This window comes from Rana temporaria, chromosome 1 (assembly GCF_905171775.1).
Source record: "Rana temporaria chromosome 1, aRanTem1.1, whole genome shotgun sequence".
Classification (NCBI taxonomy): Eukaryota; Metazoa; Chordata; class Amphibia; order Anura; family Ranidae; genus Rana; species Rana temporaria.
In genome coordinates, this window is record NC_053489.1 from 630,852,846 (window position 1) to 630,874,151 (window position 21,306).

Sequence of the window (21,306 nt, forward strand, 5' to 3'; positions counted from 1 at the left end):
CCTGGTGGACTGGCATTGACAAACTGCTTAGGCAAAGATACCAACTAATGGGATCCCAATGAATGACCCCCATCCCACCCCACAAGATGTACTAAGAAGGACCATGAGAACCAATGATAAAGTATGGGTAAGATCAGTGGTCATCAACCCTGTCCTCAGGGCCCAATAACAGGCCAGGTTTGCAAGATAACTGAAATACATCACAGGTGATATCATTTGCTTATCAGTGATTGTATTCTAGTCTCCATCTCCCCAAGGTAATACATAAAACCTGGCCTGTTAGTGGGTCCTGAGGACAGGGTTGATGACCACTGGGTTAGATGGCCAAGCACTGGAGGTTTACAGAATGACCTTTTTTATGAAAATAATTTACTGTTTTGGACACTAGAAAAACTGTCATGAGAAACACATGGAGGTTCCCATTGCTGGCATTATTTGTCCTGAAGATGCAAGTTGCCTGGCTGTCATGTTAAACCACCTATCACCGACCATTAACATGTAGTCAGATTACGATCTCTTACTGTGTTGTTTTTCCTGATCGGCATTGATTGTTCGAGGTCAGTGATTTACAAAGTTCTGAGGCCAAAAATGGTCATGAATCTTTTTTTTTTTTTTAAGAGGTCAACAAACTTTACATTAGACTATGTAGAAGTTTCCATTTTTGCACAATATATACAAGATATTTTGAATACACACATAATATATATATATATATATATATATATATATATATATATATATATATATATATATAGTAAGGTATTACACCCGGTGAAGGATTGTGTTACCACCTATGTGTTTCCCAACTCCAGTCCTCAAGGCACACCAACAGGTCATGTTTTCAGGCTTTCCATTATTTTGCACAGGTGATTTGATCAGTTTCACTGCCTTAGTAATTACCACAGCCGTTTCATCTGAGGGAAATCCTGAAAACATGACCTGTTGGTGTGCCTTGAGGACTGGAGTTGGGAAACACTGAGTCCTATTAATCCCTGAGATTTTCACAGCTTTCCCAGCACAGCAAAGCCCGGTCTGGCACCCAGCCTTTCAGTGGACAGCAAAGTAAAAGCAGCCGACTGATGTGCTCATCCCCCTTTCAGTCTGCACTCTGACCAATAAGCATGCTGCTTGTTAGCACAAAGGCACTGCAGCACATCTGATTGGCTCCTTGTGCTTCTTCTCTTTCTCCTACTTTAAGCTACATGGGACTTGACTGCAAGAAGTTGATACAAAATCAAATTGCATTGGGGAAATTCATAACAATGATTCATCATAATTAACTACTTGCCGCCCGCCGGACGTTAAATGACGGCTAAACGGTGTGGCTCTTGTTCTGGGCGGGCATCATACGATGTCCTCTCCTTCCCGGGCCACTAGGGGGCGCACGCTCCCGCCGCATCACTGGGAACCCGATGCGCGTACCCGGCGGCCGCGATGTCCGCCGGGCACCCGCGATTGCCCAGTAACGGAGCAGGACCATAAACACACAGATCCATGTCCTGTCAGGTGAGAGGAGACCAATGGTGTGTTACTTGTACAGAGGAACAACGATCAGTCTCCTCCCCTTGTGAGTCCCCTCCCCATACAGTTAGAATCACTCCCTAGGACACATATTTAACCCCTTGATCGCCCCCTAGTCTTAACCCCTTCCCTGCCAGTCACATTTATACAGTAATCAATGCATTTTTATAGCACGGATCGCTGTATAAATGTGAATGGTCCCAAAATAGTGTCAAAAGTGTCCGATATGTCCGCCGCAATATCGCAGTCACAAAAATTATTGCAGATCGCTGCCATTATTAAATAAAAAAAAATGCTATAAATCTATCCCCTATTTTGTAGACGCTATAACTTTTGCGCAAAACAATCAATATACGCTTATTGCGATTTTTTTTTTTACCAAAAATATGTAGAAGAATACATATCAGCTTAAACCGATGAAAAAATGGATATTTATTATAGCAAGTTAAAAATACAGGCATACCCCACTTTTAAGTACACAATGGGACCAGAGCATGTATGTAAAACGAAAATGTACTTAAAGTGAAACAATATCTTTTTTCACTTAAAGGGTGTAGTGGGGGGTCAGGGGGTGTAGTGGGGTTGTTAGGAGCTGTAGTTAAGGTCTTAGGGGCTGTAGTGGGGGTGTCATGGGCACACTGGAACAAGGTGGGGTATGCTCTCGGAGCTTCAGCTCCTTCTACTGCGGCTGCAAAATGTCTGTACAGTGCTTGTAAGGCACTTTACATACACTCACAGGTATGTCCTTACTCGCGAGTGTATGTAAAGTGAGTGTACTTAAAGCGGGGTATGCCTGTAGTGTTTTTTTTCAAACTTGTCTTCTTTTGTTTATAGCGCAAGAAATAAAAACCGCAGAGGTGATCAAATACCACCAAAAGAAAGCTCTATTTGTGGGGGGAACATTACGTTAATTTTGTTTGGGTACAGCGTCGCGCGACCGCGCAATTGTCAGTTAAAGAGACGCAGGGAGGGGGTAAGGGTGCCCTGTATTGAGGTGGTTAATACAGAACTACATTTACTGTATATGTGTCTGGAGTTCAGCATTAGTAGAATCAAAGGGTACGTATTAAAAAGCCTAACATATTATGAGAACATGTGAAAAAAATGGTAGTAACAAAAGGCCTTCTATGACTTCCATGATTAAGTCTATACGACGAAACATGTCGGAAATTGCCAGACTTCCATGATTAAGTCTATACGACGAAACATGTCGGAAATTGGCAACTAAGTCACTTTTTACAAGTCTACCCTGAATTGGTTTGGCTATGGAACTTGTTTAGCCAGGACAGGCACCTCAAATTCAGCATTTCTACTTCATTACACCATAAGGGTCGTGAGTACGTGCTTGGGCTGCTCTATGGTCCGCCGTGGCCACTGTCATATCTGGAGAAGTTTTTGTTCATCACCTTGATTTACGTTTGGATTTATTCACTGCCTGATTTTCAAGTTTGTTTGTGAGTGGTTATTTTGGAGGATTTGCAAGAGATGTGTTATTAAAGTTGCTTTTACTATATCGCACTATTGTGCACTTTTTTTCCTTTATCCATGTGAAAACCTTCCTGGAACTCACTGCCTGGAAACGGATACCTACCTGTCTGATCCTAGGGATCCCATTTTTCACTCATTTTGCCAAAACACGAGAGTGTGAGGCAATTTGTTGCGGTGAGTGCGCAGTCTATAAGGGTGGAGGATTCACCTTCAACACTTGTGGTGTGGTGGAAGAATATTAGAAGATTTCTTTTGTGATAAGATCACATACTAATCACAGTTTTATTTGGACTCACCAAGTTTCATGGACTCATAGACTTTATATATTTCTTTATATATCTCTTTTTGTGCAGCTTTTTTCATTTTTGTTGCACCGATTTCTTTCACATTAAGGTGGCAGCACTTTATTTATTTAAATTGTTTAATGTGATTAAGTTTTTTTCACATGCGCTGCTTTGTTCACTCATATTGACATACTACACATTTAAGAGTCATTATAGGTATCATTTGTCACATATCATGAGAACAGAACATACTTACAATGAAGGGGGTTGATGTTTCAGTCTTCTGTATACAGAGAAAAATCCCTAACGTCCTTTTATTGCCTTTTACCCTAACATAGTCGCATCAAGCTATGGGCTGCATAGCAGACATACATCTAAGAATTCCAGTTGCCACACAAGTGTGGCTCCATTTAGAATATGATTTTTACAGTTATCAGTAGTCACGTAACCCTTTTACCTTCTTCCTTTGGTAGGGGTTACTGAAAGTACACAAATAAAGTTCTTATTTCCTTTGGTTCTACAGTAAGAACAAAGTCTTCTAGGGTCTTTGCAGGTTGCATTTGATCTGCAAGACAAAAAAGCATTTCCTGTCACATGTGGTTAATGAGTTAGCAGACCAAAGCGTTGGACATTAAGAAGAAATATACACCGCTCAACTAATTGATTGCATTTTACCACGGCATTTGTGAGATAACTTGGCCACAATCTTTAGGGTTTTTTTATAAAGAAAAAAAGGATTATTATGTTTTAAAGCTATACAATAACAAAGGCAGGGGTGCGTACATTGACATTGGGGTTGACTTACTGGAGAGTGCAAAATCTGGTGCAACTGTGCATGGTAACCAATCGGCTTCTAAATTCAGCTTAACCACTTGACCACCAGGCACGTAAACCCACTTAATAACCAGACCAATTTTCAGCTTTCTGTGCTCTCACAATTTGAATGACAATTACTTAGTCATGCAACACTGTACCCATGGTGTAAAAATGGTGCGAGTAATACTAAACGGTACCAAAAGCAGTCATAAAAACATGTAGCTAAGTATGATACTGGTATAAAAATGTGTACAACGATACCACTGCTGAATCCAGATGAGGAGGGGTTAACATCAGTGCGTCGGCATGTAGATGTCCCGTGAAGGGAACTATCACAACTCCCAGTGGATGGTTGTAGAATCCCAGGTTGATAGAGGGAAGTGATAGAGGGACATGTAACAGCCCTTGCGTGTGGCAGATAGTAAGGTCCCGCCGGCATGCAGATATGAAGGCACAGCAGAGGAGCCCTTCAGATGGACACGGCAAGCCCCGCCGGTGTCCGCGATGTCACTGGATCTCTGACGGAACTCCCTGAAGGCCCAGAAGCCGACGGAGAGGTGAGTACCAATCAAAAGAATTTTAATCGATCAAAAAGATTTGATCGATCAAAAAAACTAAAGATTAATCGATTAATTAAAAGTTAATTTGCACAGCCCTAAAAATTACCAATAAGAATTTGAATGCCTCTTATTTTAATGCTCCTTGGAATGTATTTAGCAGATCTAAAATGAAGGTTTGACTTTCAAACTAAACATTTAAAAAATTCTGCTTGCTGGATTTTAGGTGCGATTTTCTGCAAAGCTCACCTTTCATGGAAATAAAATGGTAGTACATGTTAAAAGCAGCTAGAAGACCCTGCCTTGTAACTAACACATGAAAAGCCATCGAAAAGCTTTTACTTGGCTTACTCTTTGTATACTGTTGTCTGTCTCCCCACCATTTCCTGTGGCTTGTGGGCACGTACCCCATATCTATTGCTTGTAAATCTTTGTACATTACTGAGTCATTTCCCTCAACTGTAACCCAGAACTATTGTATTGGGCCAAAAACACTTGTGTCTTGAAAATGTTGTCCTATGTATGGTACAGACAAGAGCAGTACTGATAGCACTAGTGGTAATAAAGCAAATTTAGAAAATTAATATAGAATGACAATTACTGGTAATAAAAGGTAGGGCACACAAATCCACTCACACGGACCCATGTTAAATCCAATGAGATAAAATAAACAAAATTATAAAAAAAAAAAACCTTTAACCACTTGACAACTGGGCACTTAAAACCCCTTAACCACTTAAGACCCGGAACTTTAGGCAGCTAAAGGACCTGGCCAGTTTTTGCGATTCGGCACTGCGTTGCTTTAACTGACAATTGCGCGGTCGTGCGACGTGGCTTCCAAACAAAATTGGCGTCCTTTTTTCCCCACAAATGGAGCTTTCTTTTGGTCGGATTTGATCACCTCTACGGTTTTTATTTTTTGCGCTATAAACAAAAATAGAGCGACATATACTTTTTGCTATAATAAATATCCCCCAAAAATATATATATAAAAATAATGTTTTCCACAGTTTAGGCCGATACGTATTCTTCTACCTATTTTTGGTAAAAGAAAATCGGAATAAGCGTTTATCGATTGGTTTGCGCAAAATTTATAGCGTTTATAAAATAGGGGATAGTTTTATTGCATTTTTATAATTCTTTTTTTTTTACTACTAATTTTTGGGACCATTGTAATTTTTTTACAGCAAAAAATACATTAAAAATGCATTGTTTACTGTGAAAATTACAATTGCAGTTTGGGAGTTAACCACAAGGGGGCGCTGAAGGGGTTAAGTGTGACCTCATTTGTGTTTCTAACTGTAGGGGGGTGTGGCTGTAGGTGTGATGTCATTGATTGTGTTTCCCTATAAAAGGGAACACACGATCAATGACGGCGCCACAGTGAAGAACGGGGAAGCTGTGTTTACACACAGCTCTCCCCGTTCTTCAGCTCCGGGGACCGATCGCGGGACTCCAGCGGCGATCGGGTCCGCTGGTCCCGTGGTCACAATCACGGAGCTTCGGACCGGGTCGCAGGCGTGCGCCCGTGACCCACAGCTGGGCACTTAAAGAGGACGTACCTGTACGTGCATGTGCCCAGCCGTGCCATTCTGCCGACGTATATATGCAGGAGGCGGTCCTTAAGTGGTTAATAACCAGACCAATTTTCAGCTCTCGGTGCCTTCACAATTTGACAATTACTCAGTCATACAACACTGTACCCAAATTAAATTTTCGTCCTTTTTTTCACACAAATAGAGCTTTCTTTTGGTGGAATTTAATCACCGTTGGGTTTTTTATTTTTTGTGCTATAAGAGAAAAAAGACTGAAAATTCTGTAAAAAAATGAATTTTTCTTTGTTTCTGTTATAAAATTTAGCAAATTAGTATTTTTTTCTTCATAAAATTTGGCCAAAATGTATACTGCTACATATATTTGGTAAAAATAAGTACAAATTGGTGTCCACAAGCTATGGTGCCAATATCTGAAAATTGATCACACCTGAAGTACAGAAGGCTCTAATTTCTTGAGACCCTAACATGCCAGAAAAGTATAAATACCCCCCAAATGACCCCTTTTTGGAAAGAAGACATTTCAAAAGGTATTTAAGAAAGAGGCATTGAGTTTTTTGAATTTGTCATTTTTTCCCAGAATTCTTTGCAAAATCAAAAAAAATATATATTTTTTTCCCACAAAATTTTCATATTAGCAGGTTATTTCTCACACACAGCATATGCACACCACAAATTACACCTTAAAACACATTCTGCTATTCCTCCCGAGTATGGCGATACCACATGTGTGAGACTTTTACACGACATGGCCACATACAGAGGCCCAACATGCAGGGAGCACCTTCCGGCGTTCTGGAGCACCCAAGCCAATTCTGACATTTCTCATCTACATGTAAAAATCATAATTTATTTGCTAGAAAATTACATAGAACCTCAAAACATTATATATGTTTTTTTTAGCAAAGACCTTAGAGAACACAATGATGGTCGATGCAACTTTTTCTCGCACTGTATTTGCGCAGCAATTTTTCTAACGTGTTTTTTTACAAATGCTAAAAAAAAAAAAAATCAGTAGCCCAATGTTTTTGCATAATGTGAAAGATGAAGTTACGCTGAGTAAATAGATACCTAACATGTCACAATTGCACACACTCGTGCAATGGCGCCCAGCTTCGCTACTTAAAAATCCCTATACATCTCACCTCTAGGCTGGGAAGCCTGAAATACAAATAAATAAAGAATAAATAAAGGCCCAGATTCAGAGAGCAATTGCGCCTGCGTAACCATAGTTACGCAGCGCAATTGCTGACTTGCCCCGGCGTTACGAATGCTCCTGATTCAGGAACATCGTAACGCCGACTGCAGCCTAAAATCTGCGTGGCATAAGGCTCTTATGCCACGCATATTTAGGCTGCATTCTTGCGATGGCCGCTAGGGAGCGCTCCCATTGTGCTCAGTGTATAGTATGCAAATTGCATACTAACACCGATTCACAATGTTGCGCGAGCCCTGCGTACGCAAGTTACGTTGTTTCCGTACGGCGTGTTTAGCGTAAGGCTGCCCCTTCTAATAGTAGGGGCAGCCAATGCTAAAGAATACCTGTCGTTCCCGGGTCGCCACATTTGAATTTCACGTCGTTTGCGTAAGTGATTCGTGAATGGCGCTGGACGCCATTCACGTTCACTTGGAAGCAAATGACGTCCTTGCGACGTCATTTGCCGCAATGCACGTCGGGAAAGTTTCCCGACGGAGCATGCGCTCTACGCTCGGCGTGGGAGCGCGCCTAATTTAAATGATTCCCGCCCCCTACGGGATCATTTACATTAGGCGCCCGTACGCAGGGCAATTTTAAAGAGCACACACGCAATTTACGGAGCTACTGCTCCGTGAATCGCGCGCAGCGCAGATAATTTGCGGTGGCGCAGGGCAAAAACACTGCCCTGCGCCTCCGTAACAAATGCGTAAATCTTACTGAATCCGGGCCAAAGAAAACAATCCTGGCTTCGATCGTAGCGTTGAGTTAGTAGAAGCAGGAGGGGGGGAAGCATATTGCAGAGTATTGCGGGGTACTGCAGAGTATTGCAGAGTATTGCGGGGCATTGCAGAGTATTGCAGGGTATTGCAGAGTATTCTCGTGGTAAACCGCCACCATCAACCCAGCGGTCACGGACACTCCCGTGTGCGTGCCCCAGGGGGGCGCGATTCTGGAAGGCCGTTAATTAACGGCCTCCCAGAGTTAAGCAACCGCCCTGTAGCCGTACTTTGGCTATGTGCTGGTTGTTAACTGGTTAAAAGCAAGGAGCATGTATCATGATTGCGTGTGGGCATGTCTTTATCAAAAAAGCCATGGTTCCAATGCTAAAACATGATTAAAATATATCAATATTTATTTTTTCCTAATCTCGGGTGTGTTTTATTATTATTATTTTTTTTTTAACAAACAGGTTGGTCTTTATTGAGAAGACATCACAATACAAATAACATGTGTACATAGCTCAGTACAGAATATTACAGACAACAGCACCAAAGCAAGTAGGGGTGTAGCGTCGACCGCAGTCCAGTGGCAGTCCATAGCATCAAACCATCCACCCCACATTCAGAATAGGTAATACAGTGTTTTATTATTGGTCTTTTTTTTTTCACATTAGGAGGTAAGAAATAATTGAGAAGACTGTACAAAAGAATGTACCTTTTTTTTCAGTGCTTTATGCCAAGATGGAAGAAAAAAGAAAGAAAAGAAGAATACACTTGTGTGCATTGTTTCTTGAAAATGTTTGTTACATTTTTTGTACTTTGTTTTCCTTTCACACAAGCATTCCGTTTGTTTTATAAGTTCAGTCACATTATTTCAAAGAAAAAACAGATCAGTTTCTCATCAGGTTGTGTTTTTTTTTTTATTGTGCAACTTTCAAATTATGCATGCAGCACTCTAATAAAAAAAAAAAGTCAATATTTAAAAATCAAAAAATATCTTTATTTGCAATATTATAGTAGTACAATATATTGTAAATGAACAAATTACAAAGTTCAATGTTTATCAAAATATAAAGTACATGTATAGGTTCATGCCACACCAGCCACTGAAAAGGTTTCTTGGCACACATTCTGCAAGAATGTGGCAGAGCGAAAACAGTATTTTATGTTAAACATCACAGCTGCAATTTTTTTCATGTACCGTATTTTCCGGCGTATAAGACGACCCCCTTATTTTCCAGCCAAAATGTTAGTTTTGGGATATACTCACTGTATAAGACCCTTTCCTACTAGTCATGCCTCGCCTCACGGTGCCACCATAACATGCCAGACTATGCCACTACATGCCAGACTGTGCCCCATTACATGCCAGACTGTGCCCCATTACATGCCAGACTGTGCCCCATTACATGACCAGACTGTGCCCCATTACATGACCAGACTGTGCCCCATTACATGACCAGACCGTGCCCCATTACATGACCAGACCTGCCTCATTACATGACCAGATCTGCCCCATTACATGACCAGATTGTGCCCCATTACATGCCAGACCTGCCCCATTACATGACCAGACTGTGCCCCATTACATGCCAGACCTGCCCCATTACATGACCAGACCGTGCCCCATTACATGACCAGACCGTGCCCCATTAGATGACCAGACCTGCCCCATTTAATTGACCAGCCGTGCCCTTACCTTATCCCATGCGAATCGCGGCCGTGTAACCTAACATCTTACCTTACCAGAATCCCGGCCGTACAATTTTTGAAAAGCCGCGCCTCCGACGTCTTCTGTTCCATGATAGGCGGAACATTCAGCTTCCCAGGAGGCACTGTGTTCAGTGTTCGCCTATCACGGAGGCCCTCTCGTCCGAGGAAGAGAGGGCCTCCGTGATAGGCGGACACTAAACACAGGACGAGAGGCCCTCCGTGATAGGCGGACACTGAACACAGTGCCTCCTGGGAAGTCGATTGTTTCCGCCTATCACGGAACAGAAGACGTCAGAGGCGCGGCTTTTGAAAAATCGTACGGCCGCGATTCTGGTAAGGTAAGATGTTAGGTTACCGGCGTATAAGACGACCCCCGACTTTTAAGAAGATTTTAAGGGGTTAGAAAGTCGTCTTATACGCCGGAAAATACGGTATGTAGTCTAAGAGGACCTACAGTATAGTAAAGGTTAAATACATCTGTATTTTTAACATACATTATACCACATGACACCATGGAAAGAAATAAAGGCAGTACCACTTCCCAAAATATGTGTAATTTGCCTCCCGCTAGTGCCCAGTCACCCGATCAATGCCATGCAGATCCTGGTGGACTGGCATTGACAAACTGCTTAGGCAAAGATACCAACTAATGGGATCCCAATGAATGACCCCCATCCCACCCCACAAGATGTACTAAGAAGGACCATGAGAACCAATGATAAAGTATGGGTAAGATCAGTGGTCATCAACCCTGTCCTCAGGGCCCAATAACAGGCCAGGTTTGCAAGATAACTGAAATACATCACAGGTGATATCATTTGCTTATCAGTGATTGTATTCTAGTCTCCATCTCCCCAAGGTAATACATAAAACCTGGCCTGTTAGTGGGTCCTGAGGACAGGGTTGATGACCACTGGGTTAGATGGCCAAGCACTGGAGGTTTACAGAATGACCTTTTTTATGAAAATAATTTACTGTTTTGGGACACTAGAAAAACTGTCATGAGAAACACATGGAGGGTTCCCATTGCTGGCATTATTTGTCCTGAAGATGCAAGTTGCCTGGCTGTCATGTTAAACCACCTATCACCGACCATTAACATGTAGTCAGATTACGATCTCTTACTGTGTTGTTTTTCCTGATCGGCATTGATTGTTCGAGGTCAGTGATTTACAAAGTTCTGAGGCCAAAAATGGTCATGAATCTTTTTTTTTTTTTAAGAGGTCAACAAACTTTACATTAGACTATGTAGAAGTTTCCATTTTTGCACAATATATACAAGATATTTTGAATACACACATACTATATATATATATATATATATATATATATATATATATATATATATATATATATATAGTAAGGTATTACACCCGGTGAAGGATTGTGTTACCACCTATGTGTTTCCCAACTCCAGTCCTCAAGGCACACCAACAGGTCATGTTTCAGGCTTTCCATTATTTTGCACAGGTGATTTGATCAGTTTCACTGCCTTAGTAATTACCACAGCCGTTTCATCTGAGGGAAATCCTGAAAACATGACCTGTTGGTGTGCCTTGAGGACTGGAGTTGGGAAACACTGAGTCCTATTAATCCCTGAGATTTTCACAGCTTTCCCAGCACAGCAAAGCCCGGTCTGGCACCCAGCCTTTCAGTGGACAGCAAAGTAAAAGCAGCCGACTGATGTGCTCATCCCCCTTTCAGTCTGCACTCTGACCAATAAGCATGCTGCTTGTTAGCACAAAGGCACTGCAGCACATCTGATTGGCTCCTTGTGCTTCTTCTCTTTCTCCTACTTTAAGCTACATGGGACTTGACTGCAAGAAGTTGATACAAAATCAAATTGCATTGGGGAAATTCATAACAATGATTCATCATAATTAACTACTTGCCGCCCGCCGGACGTTAAATGACGGCTAAACGGTGTGGCTCTTGTTCTGGGCGGGCATCATACGATGTCCTCTCCTTCCCGGGCCACTAGGGGGCGCACGCTCCCGCCGCATCACTGGGAACCCGATGCGCGTACCCGGCGGCCGCGATGTCCGCCGGGCACCCGCGATTGCCCAGTAACGGAGCAGGACCATAAACACACAGATCCATGTCCTGTCAGGTGAGAGGAGACCAATGGTGTGTTACTTGTACAGAGGAACAACGATCAGTCTCCTCCCCTTGTGAGTCCCCTCCCCATACAGTTAGAATCACTCCCTAGGACACATATTTAACCCCTTGATCGCCCCTAGTCTTAACCCCTTCCCTGCCAGTCACATTTATACAGTAATCAATGCATTTTTATAGCACGGATCGCTGTATAAATGTGAATGGTCCCAAAAATAGTGTCAAAAGTGTCCGATATGTCCGCCGCAATATCGCAGTCACAAAAATTATTGCAGATCGCTGCCATTATTAAATAAAAAAAATGCTATAAATCTATCCCCTATTTTGTAGACGCTATAACTTTTGCGCAAAACAATCAATATACGCTTATTGCGATTTTTTTTTTTACCAAAAATATGTAGAAGAATACATATCAGCTTAAACCGATGAAAAAATGGATATTTATTATAGCAAGTTAAAAATACAGGCATACCCCACTTTTAAGTACACAATGGGACCAGAGCATGTATGTAAAACGAAAATGTACTTAAAGTGAAACAATATCTTTTTTCACTTAAAGGGTGTAGTGGGGGGTCAGGGGGTGTAGTGGGGTTGTTAGGAGCTGTAGTTAAGGTCTTAGGGGCTGTAGTGGGGGTGTCATGGGCACACTGGAACAAGGTGGGGTATGCTCTCGGAGCTTCAGCTCCTTCTACTGCGGCTGCAAAATGTCTGTACAGTGCTTGTAAGGCACTTTACATACACTCACAGGTATGTCCTTACTCGCGAGTGTATGTAAAGTGAGTGTACTTAAAGCGGGGTATGCCTGTAGTGTTTTTTTTCAAACTTGTCTTCTTTTGTTTATAGCGCAAGAAATAAAAACCGCAGAGGTGATCAAATACCACCAAAAGAAAGCTCTATTTGTGGGGGGAACATTACGTTAATTTTGTTTGGGTACAGCGTCGCGCGACCGCGCAATTGTCAGTTAAAGAGACGCAGGGAGGGGGTAAGGGTGCCCTGTATTGAGGTGGTTAATACAGAACTACATTTACTGTATATGTGTCTGGAGTTCAGCATTAGTAGAATCAAAGGGTACGTATTAAAAAGCCTAACATATTATGAGAACATGTGAAAAAAATGGTAGTAACAAAAGGCCTTCTATGACTTCCATGATTAAGTCTATACGACGAAACATGTCGGAAATTGCCAGACTTCCATGATTAAGTCTATACGACGAAACATGTCGGAAATTGGCAACTAAGTCACTTTTTACAAGTCTACCCTGAATTGGTTTGGCTATGGAACTTGTTTAGCCAGGACAGGCACCTCAAATTCAGCATTTCTACTTCATTACACCATAAGGGTCGTGAGTACGTGCTTGGGCTGCTCTATGGTCCGCCGTGGCCACTGTCATATCTGGAGAAGTTTTTGTTCATCACCTTGATTTACGTTTGGATTTATTCACTGCCTGATTTTCAAGTTTGTTTGTGAGTGGTTATTTTGGAGGATTTGCAAGAGATGTGTTATTAAAGTTGCTTTTACTATATCGCACTATTGTGCACTTTTTTTCCTTTATCCATGTGAAAACCTTCCTGGAACTCACTGCCTGGAAACGGATACCTACCTGTCTGATCCTAGGGATCCCATTTTTCACTCATTTTGCCAAAACACGAGAGTGTGAGGCAATTTGTTGCGGTGAGTGCGCAGTCTATAAGGGTGGAGGATTCACCTTCAACACTTGTGGTGTGGTGGAAGAATATTAGAAGATTTCTTTTGTGATAAGATCACATACTAATCACAGTTTTATTTGGACTCACCAAGTTTCATGGACTCATAGACTTTATATATTTCTTTATATATCTCTTTTTGTGCAGCTTTTTTCATTTTTGTTGCACCGATTTCTTTCACATTAAGGTGGCAGCACTTTATTTATTTAAATTGTTTAATGTGATTAAGTTTTTTTCACATGCGCTGCTTTGTTCACTCATATTGACATACTACACATTTAAGAGTCATTATAGGTATCATTTGTCACATATCATGAGAACAGAACATACTTACAATGAAGGGGGTTGATGTTTCAGTCTTCTGTATACAGAGAAAAATCCCTAACGTCCTTTTATTGCCTTTTACCCTAACATAGTCGCATCAAGCTATGGGCTGCATAGCAGACATACATCTAAGAATTCCAGTTGCCACACAAGTGTGGCTCCATTTAGAATATGATTTTTACAGTTATCAGTAGTCACGTAACCCTTTTACCTTCTTCCTTTGGTAGGGGTTTACTGAAAGTACACAAATAAAGTTCTTATTTCCTTTGGTTCTACAGTAAGAACAAAGTCTTCTAGGGTCTTTGCAGGTTGCATTTGATCTGCAAGACAAAAAAGCATTTCCTGTCACATGTGGTTAATGAGTTAGCAGACCAAAGCGTTGGACATTAAGAAGAAATATACACCGCTCAACTAATTGATTGCATTTTACCACGGCATTTGTGAGATAACTTGGCCACAATCTTTAGGGTTTTTTTATAAAGAAAAAAAGGATTATTATGTTTTAAAGCTATACAATAACAAAGGCAGGGGTGCGTACATTGACATTGGGGTTGACTTACTGGAGAGTGCAAAATCTGGTGCAACTGTGCATGGTAACCAATCGGCTTCTAAATTCAGCTTAACCACTTGACCACCAGGCACGTAAACCCACTTAATAACCAGACCAATTTTCAGCTTTCTGTGCTCTCACAATTTGAATGACAATTACTTAGTCATGCAACACTGTACCCAAATGAAATTTTTGTCCTTTTTTTCACACAAATAGAGCTTTCTTTTGGTGGTAGTTAATCACCGTTGGGTTTTTTATTTTTTGCGCTATAAGAGAAAAAAGACTGAAAATTCTGTAAAAAAAATGAATTTTTCTTTGTTTCTGTTATAAAATTTAGCAAATTTAGTATTTTTTCTTCATTCTTTTGCATAATTTGAAAGATGAAGTTACGCCGAGTAAATAGATACCCAACATGTCACCCTTCAAAATTGCACACGCTCGTGGAATGGCGCCAAACTTTGCTACTTAAAAATCCCCATAGGTGACGTTGCAGGGTATTGTGGGGTAGAGCAGGGTATTGCAGAGTATTGTGGGGTATTGCAGAGTATTGCACAGTAGAGTAGTATCAGTTTGGGGCAGGGATGGCTGAGCAGGTATGGATGGCTGGATCTGTGACTGCATTTGTCACAGATCCAGCCCACAGCACTAGTGCTGCATCCGCTCTCTCCCCTCTCCTCTCACACTGTACCGTTCGGTAAAGAGAGGGGAGGGAGGAACCGGCGTCATCACATGATGCCGGTTTGTTTACAAGTGATCGCTCCGTCATTGGACGGAGCGATCACGTGGTAAACCGCCGCTATCAGTAAAGGTAAAAGATTTTTTTCCCTAAATAGCTTCCTTTACCTCAGTGCAGTCCTCCTTCACTTACCTCATCCTTCCATTTTGCTTTTAAATGTCCTTATTTCTACTGAGAAATCCTCACTTCCTGTTCTTCTCTCTGTAACTCCACACAGTAATGCAAGGCTTTCTCCCTGGTGAGGAGAAAGCCTCTTGAGGGGGGAGGGGGCGAGCAGGAGGGTCAGGATGCTCTCTACTTTGCAGCTAGAGAAAGGAGCTGTGTGTTAGTGGGCGTCCTGACACTCCTGCTCGCCGCCTCCCCACTCAAGAGGCTTTCTCCACACCAGGGAGAAAGCCTTGCATTACCGTGTGGAGTTACAGACAGAAGAACAGGAAGTGATGGAAATCCTTGTTGTCATGAAGGTCCCCAGAAATATTGTCCTTATTAACTACTTGCCGACCAGCCGCAGTTATACGGCGGCAGGTCGGCTCCCCTGCGCGAGGTAACGTAGATCTACGTCACCTCGCAAATCAGTCACTAGGGGCACGTGCTCCCCGCTCGCCCCTGATCCCCGCCGGGCACCCGCGATCGCTCATTACAGAGCGAGAACCGGGAGCTGTGTGTGTAAACACACAGCTCCCAGTCCTGTCAGGGGGGGAAATTACCTATTGTCTATTCATACAATGTATGAACAGCGGTTTGTCATTTTCCCATGTCAGTCCCACCCCCCCTTCAGTTAGAACACACCCAGGAAACATGATTAACCCCTTCCTCGCCCCCTAGTGTTAACCCCTTCACTGCCAGTGGCATTTTTATAGTAATCAATGCATTTTTATAGCACTGATCGCTATAAAAATGCCAATGGTCCCAAAAATGTGTCAAAAGTGTCCGAAGTGTCCGCCATAATGTCGCAGTACCGATAAAAATTGCTGATCGCCGCCATTACTAGTAAAAAAAAAAAATATTAATAAAAATGCCATAAAACTATCCCCTATTTTATAAACGCTATAACTTTTGCGCAAACCAAACAATAAACGCTTATTGCGATTTTTTAAACGCAAAATATGTAGAATAATACTTATCGGCTTAAACTGATAAAAAATATATTTTTTTAATATATTTTTGGGGCATATTTATTATAGCAACAAGTAAAAATTTTTTTTTTTTTTCAAAATTGTCGCTCTATTTTTGTTTATAGCGCAAAAACTAAAAACCACAGAGGTGATCAAATACCACCAAAAGAATGCTCTATTTGTGGGAAAAAAAGGACGCCAATTTTGTTTGGGAGCCACGTCGCACGACCGCGCAATTGTCAGTTAAAGCGACGCAGTGCCGAATCGCAAAAAGGGGCCAGGTCATTGACCAGCAATATGATCCGGGGCTGAAGTGGTTAAAAGGTTTAAAAGGCCTTTTTCTGACACTTTTGTTTACATGTAAAAATCTGTATTTTTTGCTTGAAAATTAATTAGAACCTTTAAACATTATCTGCTTTTTAAAGCAGGCCCGCCTAGAGAATAAAATGGTGGGTTTTGCAATTTTTTGGCACACAGTATTTGCACAGTGATTATTCAAAAACATTTTTTGGGGGAAAATACACTTTCTTGAATTTCAATGCAAAAAATAAATAAGTAAAATATAAAAGATGAGGTTACACTGAGTAAAAAGATGCCAAACATGTGACAATTTAAAACTGCACACGCCCATGCAACGGCGATCAATGTGAATTTTACTATCCATAGGTGGTGTTTTAAAAGCCTTTACAGTTTACCACTTTAGGTCTGGTGCTAGAATTACTGCCCATGATCTGCCTCCTCACATGTGTGGGACATGTGTGTGCAGGACTGACACGTACTTCGCCTTTACACACAAGCACAGAAGGACTTAAAAAAAAAATGATATTCTTACTGTTGCTCTAAATTTTTTTTAGATTTTTGATCACCTTTATTGCTGTTACAAGGAATGTAAAAATCCTCTGTGACAGCAATAGGCATGTGACAGATACTCTTTATAGAGAGGTCTGGGGTCTATAAGACCCTAAATCCCTCCTCTGCCCTTAAAAGCATTCAATCACAAGATCAAAGTTCAAATGCTTTTGATTTTTGAAAATGGCGCTGTAGACATACGGGTAAACTGGAAGTGATGCCAGGTCATTGCTTCCGACTTACCATAGCCGAGAGCTGAACAAAGCCAATCCGGTCTTTGTTTGGCTCCCTGATCAGCCAGTGGAAGTGCCGGCTGAGAAAGACTCCTGGTGGGATGGGAGATTCCGATAAAGTCTTGGAAGGTTCCTTCCCACTGCTTGTAAAAGAAATACAGCAGCCAGTTAGCCGCTAGGATTGCTTTTACAAGCCAGCTGACTGTCGGCGCTTAAAAAAACGGTAGCGGGATGATGCCTGCCACTGCAGGCATCATCGCAGTGTAACCACTTTAAAGTCTAGTGACGTACAGGTAGGTCGCTGGTCGGCAAGTGGTTAATTTCACTTTTGAGGATAATGGTAAACAGCACAGAGAAGGTCAATTTTCCTGGAGAGACAGACAGACAGAAGTCACTCTATTGGTCATCAAAAAGTAAAACCGGAAGTATTTTAGTATTGTTACAGACAGCAATTGGATTGTTCATTAAATTTTTGTGCAAGCTAAAAATCAAATCCATCAAATGTATTACATTTTTGTTTTGAATATGAGACTTGTGTAAAAGGCAAAAAAAAAAAAAAAAAGGAACATTTTTGAGTGACAGTACCCTTTAACTCACCTTTGGTGCTCTGTGTGGTTTCCCATTTCCATCTCTCCATGGTATTTAGATCCCATGTTCCCGTAAGAGAGCGCTCCTCCACAAATGTCACTTCACCCAATCCTTTTAGAAGAGACTAAATGCAATACATTATTTAATACACTCATTCTACCATCAGAAGAAAACCATTAATGACTTTATACAATATAGAATATCAAGAGACAGCTGATATAAAGGTAAACTTGGGCAATATATGCTCAAAAAAAAAAGGGGTTACCTTCAGGCTGCATTCACACCTGAGCGTTTTAAAGTCGCGTGTTTTTACCACGATTTTGCTGTGGTTTTTACTGCGATTTTGCGCAATTTTGTACAGGTCACCAATGTAAACTGCAGAAAAACGCCTGCAATCTGCCCCAAAGAAGCTCATGTTCTTTTTTGAGCTTAGGGCGCTTTTCCGGCGTTTTGATCCAGGTGACAGAACGCTCGGATGTGAACAGGTGCCATTAAAATGTATGGGAATTTGCTTGTTGGGCGTTTTTCAGGTGTTTTATGAGCGTTTTATGAACTGGCAACGCTCAGGTGTGAAAGCAGCCTTAGAAAACTGCATGTTTAAACATAACTAGTTTACAAATACAAGCAGCTGAAGTTATATGAAAATCTAGACTAAGGTGTTGAATTTACTAAAGGCAAATAGACCGTGCCCTTTGCAGAGTGCAGTTGCACTCGGCAAGCTACAGAGCTTAGTAAATGAAGTAAGGCTTCATTTTGCAAAAGAATACCCAATCACGTGGAAGGAAAAAAAAAATTAGAACATCATTTCTGCTTTTTTATTTTTTTCGAAATAGCCAAAAATGAAAAAACACCTGTAAACGAAAACGTGGCTAAATGCAAGTTACCACATTTATAAACGCTTGGTGGTTGAAATGCCTCTAAACTCAGCTTATAAACCCATTTTTTTTGTATTTGGAAAAAAAGCCTCTAAAATCAACTGTCTAGAAACTACTATAAACGACCCTGTGTACATGTACTGATAAAATAACATAGAGGAGAGTTCAGGAGCAGCTGAAAAAAATGCCCAACTGCTCCTAAACTTCTGTTTATCAGCAGGAGTGTACATGAGCCTTATGCCCTTCGCTTTTCTCGGCAGAGATTTCTCTCAAGCCTGCCTTGCATACAGACGTTCAGGCCAATTACCGCCCGTCCAAAGCGCAGTGACGTACACCAGCCCTCAAAATTTGCACTCGCCTACTCGCATTTGGCGAGTAAACAAATGAGGAGGGCGAGTATGGACAGGTCTGTGCTGTCTCAGGAATGTGTAGCCAGTGTCCTCCGCTGCGCACAGGCTTGCAGTGCGCCCATTGCAATACATAAAGTCAGCCGCCTGGGACCGCCCACTCCACCTCCTGCCACACATCCCCGCCCAGGCTCGCAGAGCATGCTGTTCAACAGGTGTAAAGAGCCGCCTGGGACCGCCCCTCTCCGCCTCCCTCCTGCTGCCCATCCCCGCCCAGGCACACAGACTTTGGACTTCAAGTGGCATAAAGAGTCGCCTGGGACCGCCCCTCTCTGCCTCCCTCCTGCTGCACATCCCCGCCCAGTTACACAGACGGTGCACTTCAATAGGCATAACGAGCCGCCTGGGACTGCCCCTTTCCGCCTCCCTCCTGCTGCACATCCCCGCCCAGTTACAGACCGTGGACTTCAATAGGCATAAGGAGCCGTCTGGGACCACCCCTCTACATCTCCCTCCTGCTGCACATCTCGGCCCTCCCTCAGTGTGTGCAGATGACTGATCCCCGTGGCTGCAGAATGGTAAACATGACAGTGTGCTGGAGGCATTGGTACAATGAGGGATTAAACAGGATGTGTGTTGGGAGAAAGGAGGAGGGGAGCATGGGATTGAGAGCAAGCATGTGCTGGTTTTTGGGGGGGGGGGGTTATTCAGAGGCATAGATAAAATGGATTGGGAAGTGGGGATGGAAATGTAGGTCTGAATCTATGCCTCCAATTCCCCCCCCCCCCCCCCCAATCCATCATACCTATTTCACACCCCCACCCCCAATCCATCATACCTATTCCACCCCCACCCCCAGTCCATCATACCTATTCTTCCAATTCCATCCCACCACCCCCCCAATCTATCATACAGTATGATAGATTGGGGGGGGGGAGTGGTGGTGGAATAGGGGGTGTGTGAATTGGAGGCATAGGTATGAAGGATTGGGGGGGGGGGTGGAATAGGTATGATGGATTGGGGGGGGGGGTGAATTGGAGGCATAGGTATGATGGATTGGGGAGAATATTGAAAGCATAGATGCGCTGGATTTGGGGGGGGGGGTTGATATTGGTAAAGTTGTCTTTGTTTATTTATGCAACTTAATCCTAAATAAAGCATTTAACAGTGTAATTTCATGAGATAATTTACAAGGGCGTGATTAGGGGCGGGCAGTTTAGGGTTTGGGTGGGGCAACTGGTGGCAAGTAACACTTAAGGCCTAAAAACAAAGTATCAAATAAAAAGAACTATGGTTCAAAAATGATAAAAACAGCGCTGTGTAATAAAGTGATAAATAACCCCAAAAGAGAGGTTTCTATTGAAGATACAGATGTGAGGTGCTGGGTGATCAAAAAATAGGTGGAAGTGCACCCTCAAATCTATTTAAGATTCACCCATATGCTGTGAGAGTGCCCACTTCTGAAAAAAAAGGCTTGACGCAGCCTGAAAAGGGGATGTTTAGAACTCACAAGCACTCCTTCAAATGATCCTCAAATTCCTCTGTGACGGTCAAACTTGGTGATGTTACATGTAAACAATAAAAACACTAAAATAGTGAAGCATTGCCAACATTAAACCATACACTCTAAGTGGGAAATAGTTCCCTATGTAAAATGCCCGTACAGGAAAATAAATAAGAATGAACAAAAAAAGCAAGCCTGTATTCTCTGCTGATGTCTGCTGTCGTCTCCGTCCTATGGACACCAGGGGCCGCACGAGTGCTACTAACGCTGGCAAACAAGTGGATGGTTTGTAGACTGCAGGTAGGCTTCCGTGTTGTGCTGTTGTAGCCACGCCCTGACGCGTTTCGTCACTTCCGACTTCAACAGAGGGCGTGGCTACACAGCGCTGTCACTATCCCTTTGTAACCCGTCGGAGACAGCCATTGGATGCGCATGATCCGCCCCCCGGACATGATAGGTGCACGCCAGACCAAGAGGAGGGATAAGCATCAGCTATACCGATTAGGGAAAGAGTAGGG

General features: G+C 42.3%; 1 protein-coding gene across 1 annotated transcript in view; it reads right to left on the bottom strand.

Moving 5' to 3' along the window:
• Positions 1-13,982: 13,982 nt before the first annotated feature.
• The window catches only part of MAN2B2 (mannosidase alpha class 2B member 2), an 87,073-nt gene continuing 79,749 nt past the window's right edge, over positions 13,983-21,306 (bottom strand). Inside the window, 2 exon segments of the mRNA XM_040335403.1 lie at positions 13,983-14,311; positions 18,072-18,186. Of these exon segments, the coding sequence (XP_040191337.1) occupies positions 14,223-14,311; positions 18,072-18,186 (204 nt within the window). The 3' untranslated portion in view covers positions 13,983-14,222.